General features: G+C 54.8%; 2 protein-coding genes across 14 annotated transcripts in view; both read right to left on the bottom strand.

The window, feature by feature from the left end:
* The window catches only part of LOC309578709 (ankyrin repeat and KH domain-containing protein 1-like), a gene marked incomplete at its 3' end in the record, with an annotated part of 101,328 nt that extends 92,840 nt beyond the window's left edge, over positions 1 to 8,488 (bottom strand). For all 13 annotated transcript variants that reach the window (XM_082291509.1, XM_082291504.1, XM_082291510.1 and 10 more), the window contains exon 1: positions 8,134 to 8,488. In XM_082291509.1, the coding sequence (XP_082147635.1) occupies positions 8,134 to 8,412 (279 nt within the window). In that variant the 5' untranslated portion in view covers positions 8,413 to 8,488. The remainder of the gene's footprint in view (positions 1 to 8,133) is intronic.
* A 710-nt stretch (positions 8,489 to 9,198) lies between these two features.
* Positions 9,199 to 21,367, bottom strand: SLC4A9 (solute carrier family 4 member 9; the record flags this gene model as incomplete). Its single annotated transcript, XM_082291475.1, has 20 exons — positions 9,199 to 9,522; positions 9,914 to 10,087; positions 10,943 to 11,011; positions 11,918 to 11,990; positions 12,233 to 12,411; positions 12,564 to 12,725; positions 13,346 to 13,459; positions 13,605 to 13,787; positions 13,884 to 13,939; positions 14,594 to 14,865; positions 14,967 to 15,100; positions 15,339 to 15,513; positions 15,694 to 15,810; positions 16,405 to 16,559; positions 16,841 to 16,925; positions 18,589 to 18,746; positions 18,845 to 18,906; positions 19,022 to 19,171; positions 19,370 to 19,530; positions 21,099 to 21,367. 20 exons carry the CDS (start codon positions 21,365 to 21,367, stop codon positions 9,199 to 9,201), a joined length of 3,072 nt encoding a protein of 1,023 aa, XP_082147601.1.
* Between the last annotated feature and the right edge of the window lie 1,042 nt (positions 21,368 to 22,409).

Genomic DNA, 22,409 nt, shown 5'->3' with positions numbered 1-22,409 from the left:
AATAAGCAACATGATTGCACCCTGTTAGCCCTCACAGAATTAAGGCTCAGAACACACAGGTTGACTCCTCTTGGTACGAGAAACTGGCAGTGTTACAAAGTTTTCTGTAGAGCAGAAAAGAAAGCTTTACTCATCTCAGTAACTACTGAAAAAACCCAAAGAACTGTTAAAACCAGCCTGTAGCTACCACATATTAAATGTCTGATAAACAAAAATAATTATGACTATATTTTCCCAATGTACAAAACAATCTTTTGCAGCAAGCTGTCATGTACAGAACTGGAACTGACAACTGAAGCTTATTCAAAATTCACATCAATCCCAGTAAATCAAGTGCCAATTCTTGACCTGTACTTTATACCAAAGAAAACCTTTGAATGGAGACCAGGAAACTTTACTAAAATAAGCACCACTTGCACTAAGCACTCCTTATTTTCTTGTATTCTATCTCAGTCCACTCTAAATCATGTTTTCGGTGCTCCATCTCCCCCACGTGCTCTGGAATTCCCTCCTCACCTGTTTTTTTCTATGTAATATTCCCACAGAAATAGCCCCTCTTCTTTCCTCACAGCTGGCGTAACTCAGTATTCTGAGTTATTAGAATATAAAACAGAATTGTTGCATCAATTTAGCCAGGGCTTTCAGGATGGTGTCCTTGCTCAAGTATTAAATCCCAGGCACTAAAACAAAGTGAAGGCAACTTTTAAGACAGAAGAATAGATGCATTTGTTTGCTGATGTAAAAGCTCACACCCAACCAAGATGGGAAGCATTCTGAGCCACCTTCTTGGAAATGACCTTTTAAGATCTCTTTTCAGTCCAAGGGGACAAGGCCTAAACAGACAAAAAAATCGCACAAGTGGATCTTGAATACAATAGTAATTTGATAATCTGATTCCAGGCCAACCTATACATTTCAGACAGAGGAGTCTCAACATTTAAAGTGACTAATTAAGTTATCTAGAGGCTTATAGCAAACTGCAAATCATCCTGGGCTTTCTGCCCCTCTCAGAGCCCAAGCTAGTGGCAGCTATTCTTTTCAAGGCCTGGATAAACAGGTCTGTGCATGCTGTTCTACTGCCAAAGCAGCACAAACCCCAATGTAACTCCTGAGCCATCACTTAGTCATTTCAAAGAAACTATCAGAGAGCCCTGCCTAAGCTATAATCCACTGAAAATTCAATATGTAGCACTATAAGGGCTTTAAAATGTAACTATTTTATAAAAACAATTAAAAGAGAGACATTTATCTAAACTGTTGGATTTATCCTAAGAAATCCTAAATGTCAAGCATTCATGTGAGAGACTCCCTTCTCCCCTGGCTCCCTTTCAGGCTGTGGAGGAACTCTACAAACAGGTGATGCTCAGAAGTCACCATGACCGATGATCAGTTTGGAAGCAGATCATTCAGCCCCAAATACTGATCTCCCCTCTTCCCTTGGTCTGAAATACGACTGACTTACGACCTACCTGCCATGTGACACTGTTAGTTTTATTCATGATTTTGGAAAGGGAAAAGTTCAACAGGTTTAGGGACTTTCCTAGAAGAAAATCTTAGTTAATTAGTAATCCCTATGTTTTACTGAAGGCAAGGGAGAATAACTTAGGGACCCAGCTAAAACCTAATGCTAAAACATGAAATGTTAAAAATACGTGAGATGACTTTCTGGTGGCCCACTGTCCATCAGTCCATAAAACATTCTCTTTTTTTTTTTTTTTTTATTAGGGAATATTTTCTTCCTGTAAGATGGGTATGCAGCTTGGAACCTCTGAAAAGCTCCCCTGGCCAGAAGGGCCAGCCACACTTGTCTCTTCTCAGCTACCACCAGCATTCGGACAAACACATCATCATAATTCAACTGTGAGCAATCCCTCTCAGCCTACAGCACTATTCCTACAGATTCTGGGATGCTTTGGAAGAGCTAAAGATGAAAATACTTCCGAAAAAAAATCTCGACTCCCTCTTGAAAGCAAAGGACAAAAATGAGTAAGGGGTCTCATCTCACAAAAAGCAGGAAAGAAGTAACAGGATCAAGCACAGGAGCAATTCTTTTATTTATGTTTTATCATAATAAGTGCTTTCTACCTGGACTTGAGCAGAAGATACACAATACTGCAAAAACTGAGAAAATTTTCTAGTATTTTATAAAACTTTCAAATAATCAACATTACATAAGAAAAAAATTCTTAAGCAATGAGTTGCAAGAGTAAAAAGAAGATACTATCCTATAATAGGATGCATTTCCATAAATTTCACTTGCTCAGCATTCCTCCAAAAATAGGCTACATAAAACCTCTGCACTTTCACAACAAAAAGGGAGAACTACTTGTTGGGGGGGAAAAAAAAAACCCCAAACTATCTGTATTCTATTACAATATATATCTGTGTATATTATGAACTACAGCATATCATCCTAACTAAATGAACCCCTAAATTCAAACATTAATTCACCTGTACCCCCCTTTCTCAGAGGCAGCATGGTTTTATAACACAAAGGTTGCAACCTTGTTACTGCAGTCTGTTCCTACAAAAAAGAAGCATTTGTATCATTTCAAAGTCAAACTAATCTTTAGTTTATCGTAGACCAAGGTCATAGAGGTATCAGCAAGAAAGTTTCTATTTGAGATGAACAGTGCCTGGCCTCAGTGGTTAAAACTTCCTAATTTACCTAAGTACTTGCACAAATCACTGATTTCTGAAGTTTGCTTACAGTACCCCATTCCAGCAGAAGGCCATTCCCACTAGGAAGATAAGGTTCACATGGGGCCTTTAGGTGGTGTTTGCATGGCACATGGGGGGCTGCTGGGCAAGAAAGCATCCGCAGAAGACAAATGAAAGCACCCTGCTGAAGAGTGAGGCTTCAGAGCTTAACTTAAACAGAGTGCTGCAAAGAGTCCTCAAACAAGATGCAGGAGTTATTTTCCTTGCTTCGTGAAGTTTTCAGTGGGAAAGAAACCTAAGAAAAGTTCCTTTTTCCATGAGTCAAGACTTGCCTCTGTTTTAAATCCAAGAATCACTTTTATTCCACAATAACAGCTTAATATTTTAAAGGAATCTTCATATATGGTACAAGAACTCAAAATGACCTACTAAGATCGAAGCTCTGCAGCCTCCTCACCTGCAGGGTCCGAGCCCCAGCTGTGAACTCCAACAAACACCCCAATTCAGTCCTGGAGCTGCTCCCAGTTTTAAAGGCCAGGCCACACGTGTGCACAGAAAAAGGAGTGCCTGTGTATTCCCTTCCCTTCACACTGACCCTTCTGTCAAGTGAATGTAGGGATGGTTTGAGCTCCAAGCAGAGGACAATGTCCCAATGGCACCATCCAGCTGTCCTTGCAGCTGGATTTCAGTATCCCTCAAGGCAAGGAAAGGAGACAGGAGAGCAGCCCAATATCAAGCCCATGGGGGAGCAGCTGGGTAGCCCCAATTTAAATCAGAACACAAAAACCCATGATTCACCATTAACGCTCAAACAAACCCTTCCCACCCCCCACCAGACTGTAACTAGTTGACTGGTGAAACCTATGTGCAAATTTGTACCTAAATATAGATGTTCTGCTAAATTTGGAAAATCTCTCCTTCCCAAGGGGTTGCACTGCATATTTATGTAATTATACAGTAGTATTTCACATCTTTACTTTCTACACCTATCATTAGAAAACAGTTGCTGACATTTATTTTAGGTCATGTACTCAACTGGGTCAAGCTGCACTAAAGGGAGACCCAAGTTCTGCAAGAAACCTTAGAAACCAGTTCATTGTAAAATGTTATTGAATAGTATTAACCATAATTACACTGCTTGTTTCTGGTTAGCACAGCCCAGACTTGCAAAGTTACTGAGATATGTACCATGATTTTTCTGAAACCTAGATGCCTAATCAGACTGGGAATAAATGAACACTCTACTAACCAGCTCTCTGCATCCTGAAGAGTCACCTCAATACTTCTGGAAACCTGAACATGTTATCCCTTGATGTTTTCTAATCAGTGAATTATTCCTGGAAGAAAATGTTACATTTTCTTCCACCTCTTACCTCCTCAACTTTGAAAGACCTTGTCAAAAGAAAAATATCAACTGCTAAACTGAAAACTACATTTTTCAGAGAAAAGGCTTTTCTGCTTAATACTATCTACCTGAATTTGCATCCACTTTTTGAATTTCTATTCCTTACAGTAAAGAAAAAGCTGCTATTTACATTGTTTCTAATACAATGAAAACTAAAATGTCTGAGCATTACATTAACCTCAGAAGTCAAAAGATGCATTGTGCACAGCATTTACAAAGCAGATCCATGTTAAGGTTCAACAATACAGCAATGACTTTAATAGACAACACTGCTAATTTGAAACGAACTACATATTTATTCTGAATTCCAAGCCCAGTTTAACAATTAAGAGACTTCAGACTGCAGCGAGGGGGGCCCCAGAAAAAATCTCCAGGTATACTGAACTGCTGTGGAGTGCATGCCATTCAACTACTCATCCTACTCCTTGTAGGAGGTATGTTATGTCTGATTTTTAATTATGCTTTATGTAAATATCCCCAGAGGCTTATGCAATAGGTACAGGCTTAAGTAAGGCAAGCTGGTGGAGGCAGCTCAGGAGAGGGAAGCCGAGAGCTGAGCTGACTCCATAGCCAAGGGCTGGTTGAGCTCCAGTTGTCATTGAGGGCCTCCAAACCCCTGAATTACAGAATATGAGAGATTTGCTACATTTGTACACTCACTGCCAAAGGCCACTTACTGAACCAAGCTCCCAGATCCCCTGGTACTTCTGTCGGCACCGCCAGCTTCTCCTACTTGATTTACAACAGCTCAGCAAACGCACCGTGCCCAAGCACTAACACAGCCACATTTATCACCTGCTTCAACTCTTGCCTGCCACACTTTGCTGCTGTGAGGGTTTTGAGGAGGACCTGCATGTTCTGTGGCCACCAAAGACCCCATGGACATGCACTACTCAGCACTGCCCTCCCTGCACACCTTCACCTTGACCTACAGCACTCCCAGCCAGGGTGGAGGAGGCTGTTCAATGCTCGTGCCTTTGGCACCACTGTAAGTGCCAGCAAAATTCACAAGGAGTGGTAATAATACACTTAAAGTCACACCAAAAATTTCACTCTAAACAAGTTGCAGGCTGTGTTCACACCCTGATCAGGCTTGGAAGGCAACTAAGCAACTATTTACACTGAGGTCAAAAACACTTCATTTCTCAGGCTACAACCAGCGGTGGAAGTTTCTCCGAGCACCCAGGAGATTCACAGCAGCCTGCTTTACACAGGAATAGCGCAAACCTCCTGGCCTCGTCCCTCCATGCCAAAAGACATGCTTCAGCTTGCAATTGTTTCTATTTGCATGTGATAATTTTAACTGGTAATTCTAGAAAATATTCTGCACAGCTGCATTTAATTTTCACCTTGTGGACCTGATACAACTCATTTGTACAGGATCCACTTTAGTCCTTGGTTTCCCAACCAAGAGCCTGGTCACTACCATCGGCAGACACTGAGCTAGGAAACCAGAAAACTTAGATTTTTCTCCCAGTTCTGCAGGCCAGGATAAATGGGGCACACCCTCTTCACCTGTAAAATGGGGACAGTACTCTCCACTGTAAAGTACATGGAGATCTGATCTAAGAAATGAAATATATTTTCAAAAAGGTTAGGTTAAAATATATTTCTCTTTTCATTCTCTAGATAAATGCTTCATTACACCCTTTGTCCTGCACTTCCCTGGTAATTTTCTTTTTTAACTATTTTGCCATTTTGACCAGTCCAATTATTTTAGCATATTAAAACTCGGACTAATACAAGGACACAAAACCTAAATACCACTGCAGACATGCAGCAGAGCCTACAGAATATTGTACCATTCTTTTTATGGCTTCAAAAGTAGAGAGGAGAGTACAGATCAAGGCAGCATGGCAAAAACTCACTTTTTTTTTTTTTTTTTATTTTTAATTCTCCCTTTTAGTTCTCACTAATTCCACCCACTGGTAATAGCTGAAGGCATACACCCAAATCAGTGACTCATGGCACAAGACCACAGTCCAAACAGTGACTGACTAGCTTCTCAAAGCAGCGCTGTTCAAGAATTGCAGTGTTCCATCCCTGGACCTTAACTGCCTTTTCTTTGCTCAAAAAAGAAAACAAAACAAACAAACAAAGAGAAACCCCCACCATTCACAACAGGTGCTTCCTTAGTCCTCAGAAAAAAAAAAAAAAAAAAAAAAAAGAATTCCCCCTTGGTGCTCCCAGCCATGTAGCCTAGCCTAGGCACATTCTTCCCACCCATGCTTCTTCCCCAGGTAACTCTCCACAACCAGAAACACAAGACAGAAGAACTCCCCAGGCAATTTCAGCTTTGAGATTAGCCCACCTCCTCTCTGCGTGTGCTGGAAAACTTCAAGTATTTCAATTCCAATTGATATCTTCTGTTCTATATTTTAAACAATGAACGTTTCCCCAGGTTTTTCCAACGAAACATTGAAACATTTAACAGCTGTTTGGGAACCTTTATTTTTTTGACCTCAATGCCAACCTCCCAGACACATTATTTATAATAGGCCGTCTTTCTTAATACTTGCTATTAGTCAAAAGAGTGCTTAGTAAACACCCTACCTGTCCAATCTTCACATCCCTTAAATAATGGGGTGGGTTCAAAAGGGATAAACTTTTAAAGTAGGACTCTGCTCACCTTGTAAAGAGCCATAAACACCCTGATATAGCCCACTTCCCATCATTTTCCAGGTTCTGTAGCTACTGCTTTGTATCTTCAAAGATACATTAAAATGTGACATAAAAGACCTCCTAGAGAGCAGACACTCATCAATTACTTGTGTCCTACTCTATCTACGGTAGGTCTTCCAGCTCCCCAAAACAGGTATGTACTGGAACACCTAATTCCATATGGGACTGAACGTGTCTGTCCAGGACATCAATCGCACAAGGAATGCTCACATACAAGTGCTCATCTGCCTGATCATTAGATTTTGAGTTTACTTAAACGACCTGCTGTTAGCACCGCTTCTAATGTAGCTTAGGTGGCCATGAGCAAAATGCAAATGTGGATCTGCATCAGTTTCATCACTTTTTTTATTCAGATAAGACCTGGTTCAGGTTTCAGGAGGGCTGGACACAAGACAGTCATCAATAGAAGGCAAAAAATTTAGCCACAGGAGGATGACTGCAGGCTCCCCTCCTTCCATCTCTTCAAAAGGAACAAGGACACATCCTGAAGTACACTTGCTTGGCCTCCAAATTAAAAATGGTATGCATCACCTTGGCTATTCTCTTCCTCCTGTAGAAGCCCAAAGGAACTGCAAAAAGCCTGCAAGCAATAGCCACTTTCTCCTGCTTTCTGCTAAAACTAGGTAAGGACTGTGATGCAGCTGTGATCCCATCTTTTGCTAAGAAACTACTAAGGAAAGAAGATTCACCCTTTGGTGAAGCAGTGTCAGATAAAAGCCTTCATTTATCTTCTCTCCCTAGGCTACATAAAGCACCATTGGATGCCAGTTTACAGGTCCAACAACGCTCCATTTGGGTTGGGATAAGGCCCCCGTCCCACCTCCACACCCTCCCTTTTAACCTCTCCGCAGGTTTGGAAGATCAAAGGAAGACACCTCCATTACCCTCTTCCATTTTGTTGGGTACAAAATATTTCTGTTGCATAAAAGCGTGTGTGTATAGATATATCTACAGGAATTTATCCGTGTCTGGGAACCCCGAGTCCAGGGCAGGAACAGTGGGGCTGACGGCTTCACTTTGTTCTCCGTCGGGTGCAGGATCTCGCCTCCCCCTCCAAACCTGCTCCCAGGTGGAAGCCGCTCCTTGAGGTCAGGACACATCCTCATCCCGCTCCGCGGCCGCGGCGGGCAGAGGGCCCGGCCGCCCCCGGCCCGTCCCCGGGGCCGCCGAGAGGCGCGGCGGGGCGAGACCCCCGCCCTCGCTGCCTCCTCCACGGCCCCGGGCCGCGCTGCCGTGCGCGGCCGCCGGGACCCGCCCATGGCGGCGGGAGGCCCGGGACGAGCGGGTGCGGTGCGGCCGGCGCGGCGAGCGGGAGGGCGGGCGGGCCCCGGCCGGGCCTGTCAGGAAGCGGCGGAGGGGAAGGAGGGCGGGCCAGGATCGCTCACCTCGGACACCTCGTCCTCGTCGCTGCCGGAGCCGCCGCCGCCCCCGCTCCGCAGCACGGCGGCCGCCAGCTTGAAGTCGAGGGCGGCCTCACCGGCCGCGGGCGCGCCGGGGCCTCCCGGCCCGCCGGGCCCGGCCTCCCCGAAGAGGCGCACGGCCCGCAGGCCCAGCGGGGAGGGCCCGGCCGCGGCGGGCGGCTCGGCGGCGGCGGGCGGCGCGCGGGGCGCGACCGAGTCGATCTCCTCGTCGGCGGCAGCGGCGGCGGTGCCGTCCGTGAGCATCGCGCTGGTCCGGGCCCGGCCGTCTCCGTCCCCTCACGGCACCGCGGCAGCGCCACTAACTTCTCACACCCTACCCGGCCGCGGCCGCCGCGCCGCCCCCCCCCGCCGCTCCGCGCACGCCTATTGGGCGCGCTGGGCCGGGGGCGGCGCGCTATTGGCTGCCGCGCCCGCCACTCAGGGACGCGTCACGCGCTCCCAGCATGCTGCCCTGAGAGCGCACGCCGAGGCGGTAAGAGTGCGCCGCCCCGCCCCGCTCGCACAACCTCGCTTCCTCAACTTTGCGGGATATGATTGGTCCCCGTGAACATCAATCATGTGCCTTGGCGGAGCTGCGGGCGCCGATAGGGCAAACTGGCTGTCGATCAAAGCGCATCCAGGAATCACGGTTTTGATTGGTCCAAAGGCACATCGCTCAAACCCACGGCGTCTGGCGTCTTCCGATTGGCTTCTGCGTGCCCTGGGCCCGCCTCCCCTTCGAACCCCTCTGAAGGGCTCCGTCAGCGCGAGATACCGTCACACGCCTGCCTGTCGCGAGCGGTGATTGGGTCGTGGAGCTGCCAATCAAAGAGAAGGGCACGCCTCCCCCTGGCCACGCCCCCTCCCGGGTGCAGGCCGCCATAGGCTGGGCGCCCTGGCTCTGTGCTCCGTCGGCCACGCCCACTGTGACGTCACCGCGCGGCCACGTGGCCCAGCGGGCCGGGGGCTTTCGGGTCCCCCGGGGGTCTCGGGCCCTGCGACCCCCGGCCCGGGGCGATGTCCCCGCACAGCCCCGGCCCCCGCCCCGGCCTAGTTCACGGAGAGGTTGATCTGAGGTCCCGGGCGGTGCATCGGCTCGCACTGTGGGGGGAGTAGAGATTTCGGGGCTGGCTCCGCGCCCACCCCGGGCGCTCCCGCGCCAGCTCCGCCAGCGGCTCGGCCCCCGGGGCAGCTGCGGCCGAGCGAGGCTCCCAGGACACCACCGACCTCCTCGGCTCTGCTCCCCTGCTCCGGCCGCTCCCGGGGGTGTGTCCCCGCCGCCCCCGGCCCGGGCAGGGGCCCGTCCAGCCAGCTCAGGTCGTGCGCGGAGAAGATGCGCTCCAGCCCTTTCCGGATCCCCACCAGCGCCAGCAGCTGCGGCCGGGGCCAGGCACGGGTCAGCATCGCTGGGGCCGGGGGACAGGCAGCATCTCTCTGTCACAGCCCTCTGTCACCCCAGGAGATGCCATGGTGGCCTGTCACCTCTCCGGCTCTGTCCCAGGGAACCATACTTGCCCAGCAGTGACACTCAGCCTCTGGTGACAGCCCCACGGCCCCAGCCCAGGGTGTGAAGGCTGGTGGCAAAGCCCCGCAGTGGCCCCAGAGAGCCTCTGCCAGCCCTTGGGTGTCTGAGCACCTCCATGCACCCCCCCTCCCCCAGTGCTCATGTCCGCTCCCAAAGGATCATGCCGGCCCGGTGATGCTCAGGGTGGGCAGCACCCAGCCCAGCACCAAAGCCGTGCTGCTGATTCAAGGGGTGCCATACCATCACTGGGAAAATAATAGCGGCCATGGTGGACTTGAGAACCCAGAGCAGGGCCAGGCAGAGCAGCTGGATGACGGTGAAAAGATGCACCCGGCGCAGGGGCACATGGCGGAGGTAGGCAAGGTCTGGCTGGTGCTTGGCTGGCATCAGGAGCAGCCGCACACGGTCCGTGAGCTGCAGCGAGAGGATGGCAAGTGGGTCACACCTGTCCAACTACTGGGCAACTCTCACCCACCTTCCTGTTGGGACTAGGGCCAGCAGGATGGGGTTTCACCATTATTTCTGCAGTTCAGCCCTCCTGCTGTCTGTGCTGACCCCCAGCTGATGCCTGAGCCAGTGCATTTGTCTGCAAGACCAGGGGTCCTGGTACCACCGTCACCCCAGGCCAGGGGAGCGCTTTCCAGGCAGACCTCTAGAAAGAACTCTAGCTGCCCTTATAGGGTTAATTGAGAGATAACACCCCTTGATCCCCCTCACTTCACAGGAAACTGCTGCAGCCTCATCCAGAGCACAACTCCGGGTTTCCCAAGCAGAGAGAGGGTGGGAGGTTCCCAACCTGTCATCCAGAGCAGGGTAATTGCAAGGAGACTGTACTATTTAGAGTAAAAAGTGGTGTAGATAATTCTGGAATGGGGATTTTTTCCCCCTCGGTTGGTTTCTTGGGAGAAGAACAGAACTGGCACATGAGCAGCAATACCGGAACCAAATGATTGTCATGTCCCAGCTCTGCCTGCAGCTCCCAGGTGAGGAAATCCCTGTATTATCCACTGGTCCCACTTTTCCCAAACCACCTGAGCCATCAGTGCACGAGTTTCTCCTGCTTCTCAGCATCCCAGACCCCTGCTTTTCCCTTTCCTTTGCTCTAGAAAGGTCCCTCTCTCCCCCCTTGTCCTGGTGGCAGACAGCTCCATGCCAGGCTGTACACCACACAGAGCTAAAATCCAGGCTCTGCTGTGCAGTGGCAGCTGTTGCTGAGCAAACCCAAACCAGCCCCCACCAGCACCCCCTCTCAGTGCAGCCCTCCCTCACCTGGATGCTGTTCAGCGCCGTCACCCCCATGTGCAGGAACACCCCATAAAGCACCGGCATCGGGATATGCTGCAAGACAGTGGGATGGGGGATCAGCAGGGCTGTTCCCTGGGGCTCCATGCCTGCTAAGTGTCCTCTCCTGTAAAAGCCTGCAGGTGTGTCCACAGCCTTTGCCTCCTTTGTTCCCAACAGCCCAGCCTGGCCTTATTGAACCACTTGAGGTTCACATGAGCCCATGTCCTCCTTCATGGTCCCTTTGGATGGCATCTCATCCCCCAGGTGTGTCACTGCACCTCAGCTTGGTGCCATCTGCAAATGTGGCCCATCCTGCTATCTATGCCTTTGATGAAGATATTAAATAGTATTTGTCCAGTAGGAACACTTGGAAGACACCACTTGTTACTAATTTCTGTTTGGAATTGGGCTACTGACTGTAAATCTCTGGTCATGAACATCCAAGCAATTCCTGATCCGTCTAATAGTTCTTCCGTCAAATCCAGTTTGGAGGTGAGACTGCTGGGAGGGTCCCATATCAAAGGCTGTACAAGACCAGCCTCAGAGGTAAGGAAAGAGGTCAAGAAAAAGAGACCTCCTGTCTGCCCACAGGTAATCCAGGGCCACTGGAGGGGCTTCTCCTAGCACGGCAGTGGCAGCGGTGAAAGCCAACAGCAGCCAGGTCATCCATGTGGCAGTGTGGAGAGGTAGTGATGGGGTGTGTTTGGAGAGCACAAGGACCCTGATACACATGGGGAGGAGGGACAGGTGACATGGGGCCACAGTGCCTTGTATCCCAGCCCTCCAGTGGCACTGGAGACAAACCCTTGGCCCAGTCCCTACCCACACAGTGCACAGCTCCCTGCCTGCCAGACAGGCTTCCTGTGCTGGTTCGACGGGTCAGGGTGAGGAACCTCCAGCCTTGCAGGATACGGCCACCCCGCGCCTCGGAAAAGAGGCCAACCCAGCCAGGCTTCCTACCTTGAGCACGGGGGCCATGAAGACAGAGACTCCCATCAGGATGAAGACAGCCAGGCCTGTCAGCCTCTGCTCCCTGTGGGTGGCAGCACAGGTGGCACAGGTGCCCGGGGTCCCTTGGGAGCCCACCCCCCTACCTACCCTGCTGGCCCCCAGGGTCTCTGCACTTTGCAGTTTTGATGGCCACAGGGAAAGGGGTCAGCTCTGGGGAGATCCCCAAAGCCAGGTCTGATGGACAGCGTGGGCATGTCCCTGTCCCCTGGCTCCACAGCCATGGGCAAGGGGTTCCCCAGAGTGGGGCCCAGGCTTGTTGTTTACCTGATGCCCAGGAACTCGGGGTGCTCGCCAGGGGCTGAGGTTTCACTCTCCTTCCTCAGGCTCTCCATGTGTGCCAGGGAGATGACGGTGGCTGAGACATACCAGGGGAGGCCGGTGACAGAGGTGATGACCATCAGGAGGGAGACACAGAGGAGGTCCAGGTGGAAGCCTGCTCCTTTCTGCAGGGGAGAAGGCAGCAGGGCTGGGGGCATCTTCCCACTTTCCTGGCTAGTTTGAGGTTCTGCTCTCTCCTGGCTGCTTCTGTGGGGCCCAGCCAGGACCTGGGTCCTCTGCATTGGCTGGTGCTGCCTGTTCCCTGTCCTCTGCTCACCTGCAGCTTGTACTCCCTGCGGTTGAGAATGACAGCTGTGATCTGCTGGTCCATGAAAATGAGGATGGTGACGAGGACAGCAGGCACCACAGACACCAGGCAGACCCACCATGGGTTGGCTCCGAAGGGGAAAACAATCCAGCCCCGTGCTGGGTTTGTGGGCTGTGGAGAGCAGGAGGGTCATGGCAGCTGCCACCCATTTGTGGGGTGTGCAGTGCAGCTGGGTGATGGGACCAGCCCCAGGTGCCCAGGCTGGAGCCCTACAGGCACCCAGGGATGCCCCACCTCGGGAGTGGAAGAGCATCCTCACTCATCCTGGGGATGCAGCTGGGCAGAGTGCCCCACCAGCCCTCCACCAGGACACCCTGGCTGTGGCAGAGCAGGGTGTTGCTCTTGGACACCCCAAGCCAGGAGCTGGGCATTTGCCCGTGACAGCAGGTGGAAGAGGTGGCATTGGGCAGCGATGACAGTGAGCCTGAGGAGGTGGTGCTGAGCGCCAGCTGTTCTGGGACACTGCCAGCCCAGCTCCACACCCAGGGCGAGAAGCCCAAGCCCAGAGCTGAGCTTGTGGCTCTTGCTCCAGTGTGATCTGTATAGTCCAGGACTGAGCCAGGTTATTTACAGTGCATGGGATCAGCTGTGTTCAACCCTTTCTCATTTGCTGGGGTGCAGCCTGCACCCCGAAGGGCTGGAGCCAGTGATGAGAAGGACAGTGACTTCAGGGGCTACTGTGGTGGGCACAGACCCAAACCCTGACAGTGCTGTGCCCACCCTGCTGGCACCTTCAACTCGCTGGGGACAAGAAGTTTGGGGGTCTCCAGGCCCAGGACAGCATCGACAGCGCAGGAGGCGAGGATGGCCAGGATGACAGCGAAGTCGCTCACCAGCTTCCGCACCTGCAGATGGAGATGGAGACGGTTTAGCCCAGGCTGGCTGGGGTGGGGGCTGCTCCAGGAGCAGCCTTGGGATGCAGCACCCAGAGCCATCCCCACACCAGTGGGATAGGTGGCCACGTCACTGGGGTGGCTGAAAGATGCTCACTCCCACAGGGAAGTAGCGGCTGCTCCTGAAGCGCTTGAGTGCGGTGCAGAAGAGGAAGGTGCCCCCAAAGAGCAGAAAGGAGATGAGGGTGACATCAGGCACGTAATGGCAGCTGGTACCCAAGAGGTGCCCACCTCGACCCAGGCACTGGCTCCTGCTCAGCCCTTCTGGGGTGGCAGGAGGCTGCAGGGACAATGTAGGCAGTGAGGAAGGGTCACACATGGACACCTTGGGCCCACCCCAGCGCCTCACCCGCCTGCCTGGGAGCAGGGGCTGTACCTGCCGGGTGGCCAGGGGTGAGGGCAGCGACGTGTCATTCCCTGCAGAGCTGTGACCTGCAAAGCGACAGGGGGTCAGATTGGTGCTGGTTTCATCAGGATAACTGGGAAGATGCTGCCATCAGGCTGGGTCCCCAAGCTCTTCCTGAGGGCTCAGGGTGCTGGATGGGGCCCCATGGAACCTCTGAGGCCCTGGCTCTGGCTGATGTCCAGGGAGCACCAAGGGGGGTTATCCCTGTGAAGGGCTTGGCTAAAGTACCAGACACTCAGAGGCACCATTGACCCCAGGCTGGCCAGCACTAATGTTTGGCACATGGTGTAGGTCCCTTTGGGGTCAGTGTGGGTCGTATAATTTCCAGGGTTGTGTCTTTAAGCTCCAGAAAAGACCCCCTGATTTACAGACTGGGTGAGAAATGGCAGAGCAAACCCATCCAGGTGCCCCCTTCCAGCCAGCCTCTGGAGGTGTAGGAGATGGGCCAAGGCTCTCCTTGCTCCCTGTACTGCCCTGCCTGGTTCCTGGGCAGTTCTGGGAGGCAGGAATAGATGGACAGACTGTATGGAGGGAAGTGGAGGATGGTGCAGTGTGGTCAGGCAGGCGAGGATGGGATTAGGCAGCCTCATCCTCCAGTGCCTTCCCCCATCCAAAGAGGGGGGAGGTTCCCAGCGGGATCCTGGGGCAGCAGCAACCCGCCCACGGCTGCTTGGGCTCACCGGGGCTGGACAAGTTGCAGGTGCAGCTGTAGGAGGTGACGTTGTCCAGCCGGTACTGCCAGTTGATGGGGAAGGCATCTGCCAGGCTCAGCATCTTCTTCAGGGAGTCATAGATGAATATCAGGCTGATGAGTGCACAGAAGCCTTCCTCGGTAAAGCGGGTGAAGTACCGCACCAGGTGACTGGCCTCGGTGGCCACCAGCACCACACCAAAAAAGGCCACCCAGAGCCCAATCCAGAGGCGGAACTCCAGATAGTCCAGGCTGTGGTCCCTGGGTGAAAGGGTGACTCAAAGCCTCGCCAATGACACCTGCCTGGAGTGATGGTGGCCTGTGACAGTGGGCTGAGGATCTGTCCCTGACAGCGAACTCACTGGCTGAAGGAGAAGAGGAGGCGCTCAAAGACGAGCACGGGGCCGGTGCTGCTCAGGATGGTCAGGGGCTGGCCCGAAAAGAGGCAGAAGATGAAGCCAGCAAAGGCTGTGCCCAGGAAGCTCTCCAGCACCCCCTGAAATGCAGGGAATGGGTGCCAGGTGCCAGGCACATGGCAGGGAGGAGGCTTGTGGGCCTCTCCCCCACAGCAGCACAGAAGAATACAGGGTCAGTACTGGGGACCACGGGGGAAGGAGGCAGAATTGAGGTGATGCTCAGGATGTCCTGGGGATGCTGGTAGGAGGTGGGCAACCAGGGGCCCTCTGGACTGGGCTGAGTAGGGTTGGTACCAGGCACCCTACAGCTGCACTGACCTGCATGTTGGCGGTTGCGTCCCCCAGCATGCCCCCGAAGGTGATGGCATTGGTGACTGTCGCCAGGTAGATGTAGAGCACTGCTGAGAGGCACTGAGGGTGCAGGGCATCGGAGAAGTCACTGCCGTACCATGGTGCCTTCCTCTGGATGTCTCGCAGCAGCCCCCCAAAAAGCCTGGGGTGGAGGAGGGAGATCTCAGAGCAAACCACCCGGAGAGATGCACGGCAAGGGATAATCCCTTCCCCTGGATACAGCGGCTCAGAGGGGCTTGGACACAGTTGCCCCATGAGAATCAGTGACCTGCCCCAAGTCCAGCACCCTGCTGCACCTCCCACTGCCCTTCCAGACACTGACCTGCCTGTCCTCTCCAACTCCTCCCCAGAGTGTGGGTGCCCTGCGCTGGCTCTGTCCCCAGCTGCTGTCGTGTCCCCATTACCATGTGGCTGCTGGTCCAGTGGGTCCACAGCGGTCCTGTGGCAGAGCAGAGCCTGAGACAACAAGCTTCAGGTTGGGACCCTCAGGACCCAGGCACATTTAGGGGACACTAGGAAGGGAAAGGGAGAATGGAGAGAGGACAGGGATGCAAACAGGGCATGTGTGTCCCCTGATAATGGAGAGGAGAATGATCAGGAAGAGGAGGAGAGATGGCAGATGATGATCATCAAAGGTCTCTTCCAACCCAACCGTGATTCCCTCTGGCAAGCCCTGGAGCCAGCCCTTGCAGGGCTAGTTTTAGTGGAGGAGCTGGGCAGAGCCTAGGGTGTCCTGCTCGGAGGATGAGTTTCACATCCAAGTGCTGAATCCCAGTGTTCCCATCAGCTCCCTTTGGAGGACATGTGGTGGGAATTTGCCATCCACTGCCAGCAGGACTAACAGGGACAGCAGGACTAACAGCAGCAGGGACCAAAGCAGGGACGGGTGGAGGGGCTTGGCTGGGAGGACACCCCTGCTCCTGGGCAGCTTCATCCCCACCGAGATGGAAGTTCCAATGTTACAGGGAGAGGTATCCCTGCAGGACCCTGCAGAGGGGCTGGCAGGGGTTGGGATACCCTCCCTCCAGCCCACCTCCTGCGTGGAGATGGCAGATGGCTTGGTGGAGGAATTCGGGTGCTAAGGTCCCATTTCCCAGGAGGAAGCACAATCAGCTCATCCAGGAACGCTGCTATCCCTGTGATGAGGTCCTCTCGGTGCTGAGCCTGCCGGGCAACCCTGTGGAAGAGCTGTGGGGAGATGCCGTGGTTTAGCCACCATGTCCCTGCGTTAATCCACTTGGAACCTTCCTCCCGGCCTGCAGCCATCACCAGGAAACAAACCCATCCACTTCAGGGCAACAGGTGCCCTACATCCTGCAAACCCACCCAAGCTTTTGTTTTCTTATCCCGGGCAAGGGAGGCCACCAGCTCGCCCCATCCTCTGCTCTCCACTGCAGCCTGCAGAGGAGAGGAGTCCTGGTGTCCCCATTCCAGGCCCATCCCATCCATGGGTGCTGCACCAGGCTCACCTCATCTGTCAGCAGTGTGGCCATGGCCCTGCCAACCTCGTGGTAGGCTTTCACTTTGGGGGGGCCCAGCAGGATGAAGAGGAACCTGTGGCAAGACAGCACATCTCCAGAGCAGGCCTCTCCTCCCCAGGGGATGCTTCTCTGGGTGGGGGGACCATAGGGATGTGGCAATGCTGGGGATGGTGGCTAGGCAAGCCTGGGTGGCTTCTGCCACCCTAAAAGTGCTGTCAGGGGCAGAAGACAGGACACGTCTGCAGTGTCTGCTGCCACTGCATGGAAACCTCACAGAGACCATGGGACACCAGGACCCTGGCTGGATCACAAGGGTCTGCAGAAATCCAGACTGGGAGGTGTGGGGGAACAGGTCTTTGGGACAGAGGAGGAGAAATCCTCATCTGGGGGTGTCTGTGGCATAATTTTCCTGGGAATGTTGCTTGCAGGCAGGATGCTGGAGTGTTAGGGAAGGAGAGCTTGCCAGCAGCACGGGCAGCAGGTTTGACAGGACCCAGGGGACACGGGAGGAGACTGGAAAGAGAGCTCAGAGCCCTTGATAAAATAAGGTGAAAATCCCACACTTCAGAGGATGGTGCAAAATCTCCAGAGGGACAGTCCAGACAAATGTTTAACTGAGTCCTCCAAGCCTTTCCAAAATTGGCAGAAATGGTTACAGTCCTGAAAGCCTGAGGTTGTCAAGAGTTCCAGTGACCATGGCCTGAGCAAACCCCCAGAGAGGGGGCAGGGAAACTCCTCTGGCAGTGCAAGTGGGACTTGACAGAACCCCCTGATGCTGGAGGCATCTGGAGCCTGCTCCAAAGGCACAAGTTGCCACATGGGATTGCTTTCACCCGGGCATCTGCAGCAAGGCGATGGCAAAACCTTAAGACGCCAGAGACGGATCTGGATGAGAGACAACCCTGAGGTGGTGGCTGCACCTGTGGAACAGACTGGCATGGCCAGCAAAGGGGATGGCACCCTGGGCAAAGGGATGGGCAGGGACAAAGTCTCCCTCCCCCTCTGGTTTGGGAGAGGAAAATACGGGGCGAGGGGTTATCATGAAACCCTCGAGACCCAGGGGCATTCACGGGGACTTGCCACCCCACTCCCGCGGAGGAGAGAGCAGCAGGTAGGTGGATGTGTGTCCTGCTCCTCGCAGCTCCTGGAGGACGGCTGCTCTGGGCAGACTGACCAGGAGGTGGCAATGTCCCTCCTGATCCCCGGCTGCTTCCTCTGCGCGCTGCCTGAGCAAGTCCCCGGCTGAAGGCACGCTGCCCATTTCCCCTCGCGGCTTCAGACGATGCATTCCTCAGCCACGGGAAACCATGGGGACCTCCTGCCCTGCTCCTCTCCCCCCACCCCGTCCCACCCGTCAGGAGAACAGCGGGAGGGCAAGAGGCTTCTAAAAACCTGCATCCCGCCCCGCCGCCAGCCCCCATGCTCCCGGCAGTAAGCAGAGAGCATCCAGAACCAACTAAGGACAGGGAATGCAGAGCCCAGTGGGAATGACACAGGGGATGTCCCTTCCAGGCTGCCTAACAGATGCTCCACACTCAGTCCGTTCTGGAGTGCTGCTAAGAAGCTGGGAAAAGCAGGAGGGGAAGCAGTGAGACAGGATTCTGGAAATGCATGTGGCGCTGGGTGCCATTCCCTTTGCTTTGGACAGGCAAAGCCTTGTCTGGTGTGGGAGGAAATGGAGAGACAGGGATGGGGGGGGGGGGGGGAGCACAGGGCCCCCGGCCGTGCTCTGTTACCTGCTTGGAAGAGAAACCTCGGCCAGTGAGCCGAGGGACACCGCACATCTGAGGCGAATGAAGGCAGCAAAGGGCTTTTCCAGGAATTCAACTTCCCCCACAGCAACATGGGCTGCTTCGGCCCCCGGCAGGACCTTCTTCTTAAATCTGTTTCTCAGCTGAGAGGAAAAGGATGCAGCAGCTGGGTACTCAGGATGCCGTGGCTGGGTATTCAGGATGCAGTAGCTGCTCCCAGCCCAGCTCCATGCTGCCGTACCTGCTCCTTAAGAGGCGTTTTGGAGATTTGGGTTCTGGGCTCAGACCTGCCTTTGGCTTTCCCTGCAAAGAAAGAGAGGAAGCAGCAAAGTCCATGTGCAAGCGAACGGCCAGCATGGGTACTGCCCCGGGCTGGAGGCAGTGGGAGGATGCCTAGTGGGACAGTGGGGTTTCCTACCTCGGCAGGGAGAGAGACCAAGCTCGGCAAGGAGCTGCAGCAGGGATTTTGTAGGCTGGTGCTGTGGCTGGAGGAGCAGGAGGGCTGCCAGGCGCTCCCTTAGTGCAGGCTGCAGCTCTGCTTCCTCGGGCTGCCCACAAAGTGCTTTGTCTGCATCAAGGACAGGGACAGCTCTGAGTCCCCCTGGTTCACTGCCCATTGGGGAGCTACCCAGGGGAAAACCCCCTTAGCTGGAGAAGCAGACAAGCCCCCCAGGTACCAGTGCTGTTCTACAGGCATCTCCTGGTGGCCTGTCCCTCTCTGGTGACCAGCCCATCCCAGGAGATGACCTTTGCATTACCCATGTACCGATTATTTCCTTGAAACTGGTGGCATCCAGGTCCAGGAGCATCGTCCCCTTCTGCAGGCATGTCCTCAGCTGGAACAGGCTGTGCAGGGAGAGAGCTGGGACATGGGGTGTGCTCCAGCGCTCCCCGCCATCCTCCACCTTCTCCTCGAACTTTATCCACCTGCCCAGGGAGATGTGGGGGGTCAGCAAGCAGAAGGGTAGGTGCTGCGCCCCATGCCAAGCAGTGGGAGCTGGAGCCTGGGTCCAATTTTGAGATTTGCATAGGCAGGGAGGAGTTTGGGTGGCTCAGAGGGGCCTGCAGCTGGTTCACAGCATAGGGGTAGCTGGGCAGACAAAGTGGTCACGCCCCTATTCCTGCAGACCCGCACCTCGCTAAGATCTGATAAGGGGAATTCCAACTGTGATGAGACGTCAGGATGGCTCAGGTTGGAAGGGACCTTAAAGCTCATTTCATTCCAACCCCTCCACCATGGGCAGGGACACCTTCCACTATCCCACGTTGCTCCAAGTCCCATCCAACCTGGCCTCAAACACTTCCAGAGATGGGGCAGACACAGCTTCTCTGGGCACCCTGTGCCAGGGCCTCACCACCCTCACAGGGAAGAATTTCTTCCCAATATCCCACATAATGCTGATCTCTGGCAGTGGGAAGCCATTCCTGCTTGTGCTGTCACTCCAGGCCCTTGTCCAAAGTCCCTCTCTATCTCTCTTAGAGCCCCTTTAGGCACTGGAAGGGGCTCTAAGGTCTCCCCTGAGCCTTGTCTTCTCCAGGCTAAACAACACCCCACCTCTCTCATCCTGTCTCCATAGCAGAGCTGCCCAACAGAGCTGTTCCAGCCTTCGAATCATTTCCATGGTTTCCTTTGGATGCACTTCAACAGGAGCTGGATGTGGTGCCCCAGGGGGGTGTCACACAAAGCAGAACAGAGGGAGCACCCCCTCCTCACCCTGCTGCCCGTGGTGCAGCCCAGGATACACTCGGCTTTCTGGGCTCTGAGCACACAGTGCCGGCTGATGTCCCATCTGTCACCCACCAGCACCCCCAGACATTTTCCACAGGGCTGCTCCCAGCCCATCCATTTCCCCAGCTGTGCTGGGGCTGGGGGTGGCCCTGCCATTAGCAGCGCTTGCTGGAGTCAGAACAGAAGCGTCTTGAGCTGTTTCCACGCTCGGGCCATGCCAAATATTTTAACGCCGGGCACAGACAGAGCTTCCCTTTGTCCCCGTGGGTGGGCGCGCAGCCGCGGGGTGCTCGTCGTGCTGCACGGGCAGAGCGTGCCCCGGCACCGCAGGCTCCTGCCGAGGGGCAGCCGTGCGGGGATAACGGGGCTGGGTGCCGGGGAGAGCCACAGCCCGGCGGCTTTGGTCCCCACAGACCCCCCGACCCCGAGCGGAGACCCACTGCTGTCCCCAGACCCCCGTGGCCCATGTCCCCGTGCCCCTGCCGGGTGGTGGAGGGGTGCTATGGGGCACGGGGACATCCCAGCCCCGGCGCAGCCGCTGGAGCCTTGGAGAGGCGACAGAGAGGAGCAGGAGGAAGGGCGCTGTGCCTGGCCTGCCTGACATCCTGCCCTCTCCCATGAGATTAAGTCAGCCCAGCGCAGGTACTGGGGGGCAGAGCCCTGCCTTGGGGCTGAGGCTGAGGAACCGCCAGCCTCGGGACATGCTGAGCTGGAAGGCTGGGCTCCCAAAGCGTGGCCCAGCAGCTTGTCTCTCAGGTGTGCCTACCTGGCCATCTCCCTCCACTCCAGCCCCGCCGGGCTGCTGAGGAGCTGGTTGAGCTGGATGAAGAGCGGCGGGCAGGTGACGTCCCCCCTCTCCTCCCACTGCAGGGCGGCACCAGCTCTCCTGGCCGCTGTGGCCGTGCCGGAGGGGAAGATGCTGCAGCCGAAAGCCTGTGAGGGAGCTCCAGGGTTGCTGCACTCTGGTCTGGGCTGTGAGCAGTTGTCTGCTGCCCGGAGAGCCGTGCCACCCGCCCCGGGCACGTGGGCTCTCATGGCCACCGGCACCGGCAGCCACAGGCGTGGGCTCCCCTCCGGCACTCACAGGATCCCACTCATCCCACACCTTATAAAACCTGTGAACTGGTTTAAACTGACCACAAACCAATACACAGGAGCCAAGCCCAAAACAACCATCTCAAAACAGCAGGGTCAGCCCCACAGGTCCCAGTACGGTTGTGTCCTGCCACGTCCAGCCGCCCACCTGGGCCAGGCACCAGGGCACCCACCTGCCTCCTGCAGGTGACCTGTGTGGACAAGGATGTTCATGGGGACCAGTGTGTTCCCAGTCCTGTTTGCACCCTGCAAGGCACTGGTGAGGGGTGGCAGGGCCAGCCCTGGATAGCTGGTGGCAGTATCGGTGTCTGTGCCTGTGCCCATGGCAGGAGGGGTGGCACGGCCACAGCCCTGACGCCGTCCTGGCCCTTGCTGTCAGCCCTACCACTGGCAGCCCCTCATTTCCCCACTCTGGATTTGCTCAACGGTGCCACATCCTTCCCCAGAGCACGTCCCCATATCCGCTTTCCCAGGAGGAGCTGCCATGAGCCGTGCCACCCCTCCTGCCGTGGGCACAGCACGGTGTTTGGAAGGCTTCTGTGTGAGCTGCAGCAGGTGAGCAGATGCAGGGGGAAGGACGTAGGCACAGCTGCAGCACCCTGCCAGGGCCAGGGACAGGGACAGGGCAGGGCCTGCACAGCGCTGCCAGCAGAGAACAGCGCCGGTGCTCGCTGTGCCCACCGCCACCTCCACCGCGCTTGGCCCCTCGCCCCCCCGCCAACAAACCGCGGGGCTGTGTGCACTGCAAACACGGCGGCGGGACCGCAAACACCCGCGGCTGCGGCACGGCCGGGCTGTGCTGGAGCCCGCTGGACCCGGCAGGATCCACCCCAGGAACAGCTGGAGCAGGGCCAGGCACCACCACGGCAGACTCACGTTTTGGGGAAGTGTGGGTGCGAGTGTGGGTTCCTGAGGTCCTGGTACCTGCCTCGCAGGAACTGAGGCCAAGGATCTGGCTCAGGGTGTCCAGGCTGTTTGCTCT

Source organism: Coloeus monedula, assembly GCF_965178545.1.
Source record: "Coloeus monedula genome assembly, chromosome: 15".
NCBI classification, from domain to species: domain Eukaryota; kingdom Metazoa; phylum Chordata; class Aves; order Passeriformes; family Corvidae; genus Coloeus; species Coloeus monedula.
This window is presented reverse-complemented; position numbering and strand designations above follow the sequence as displayed.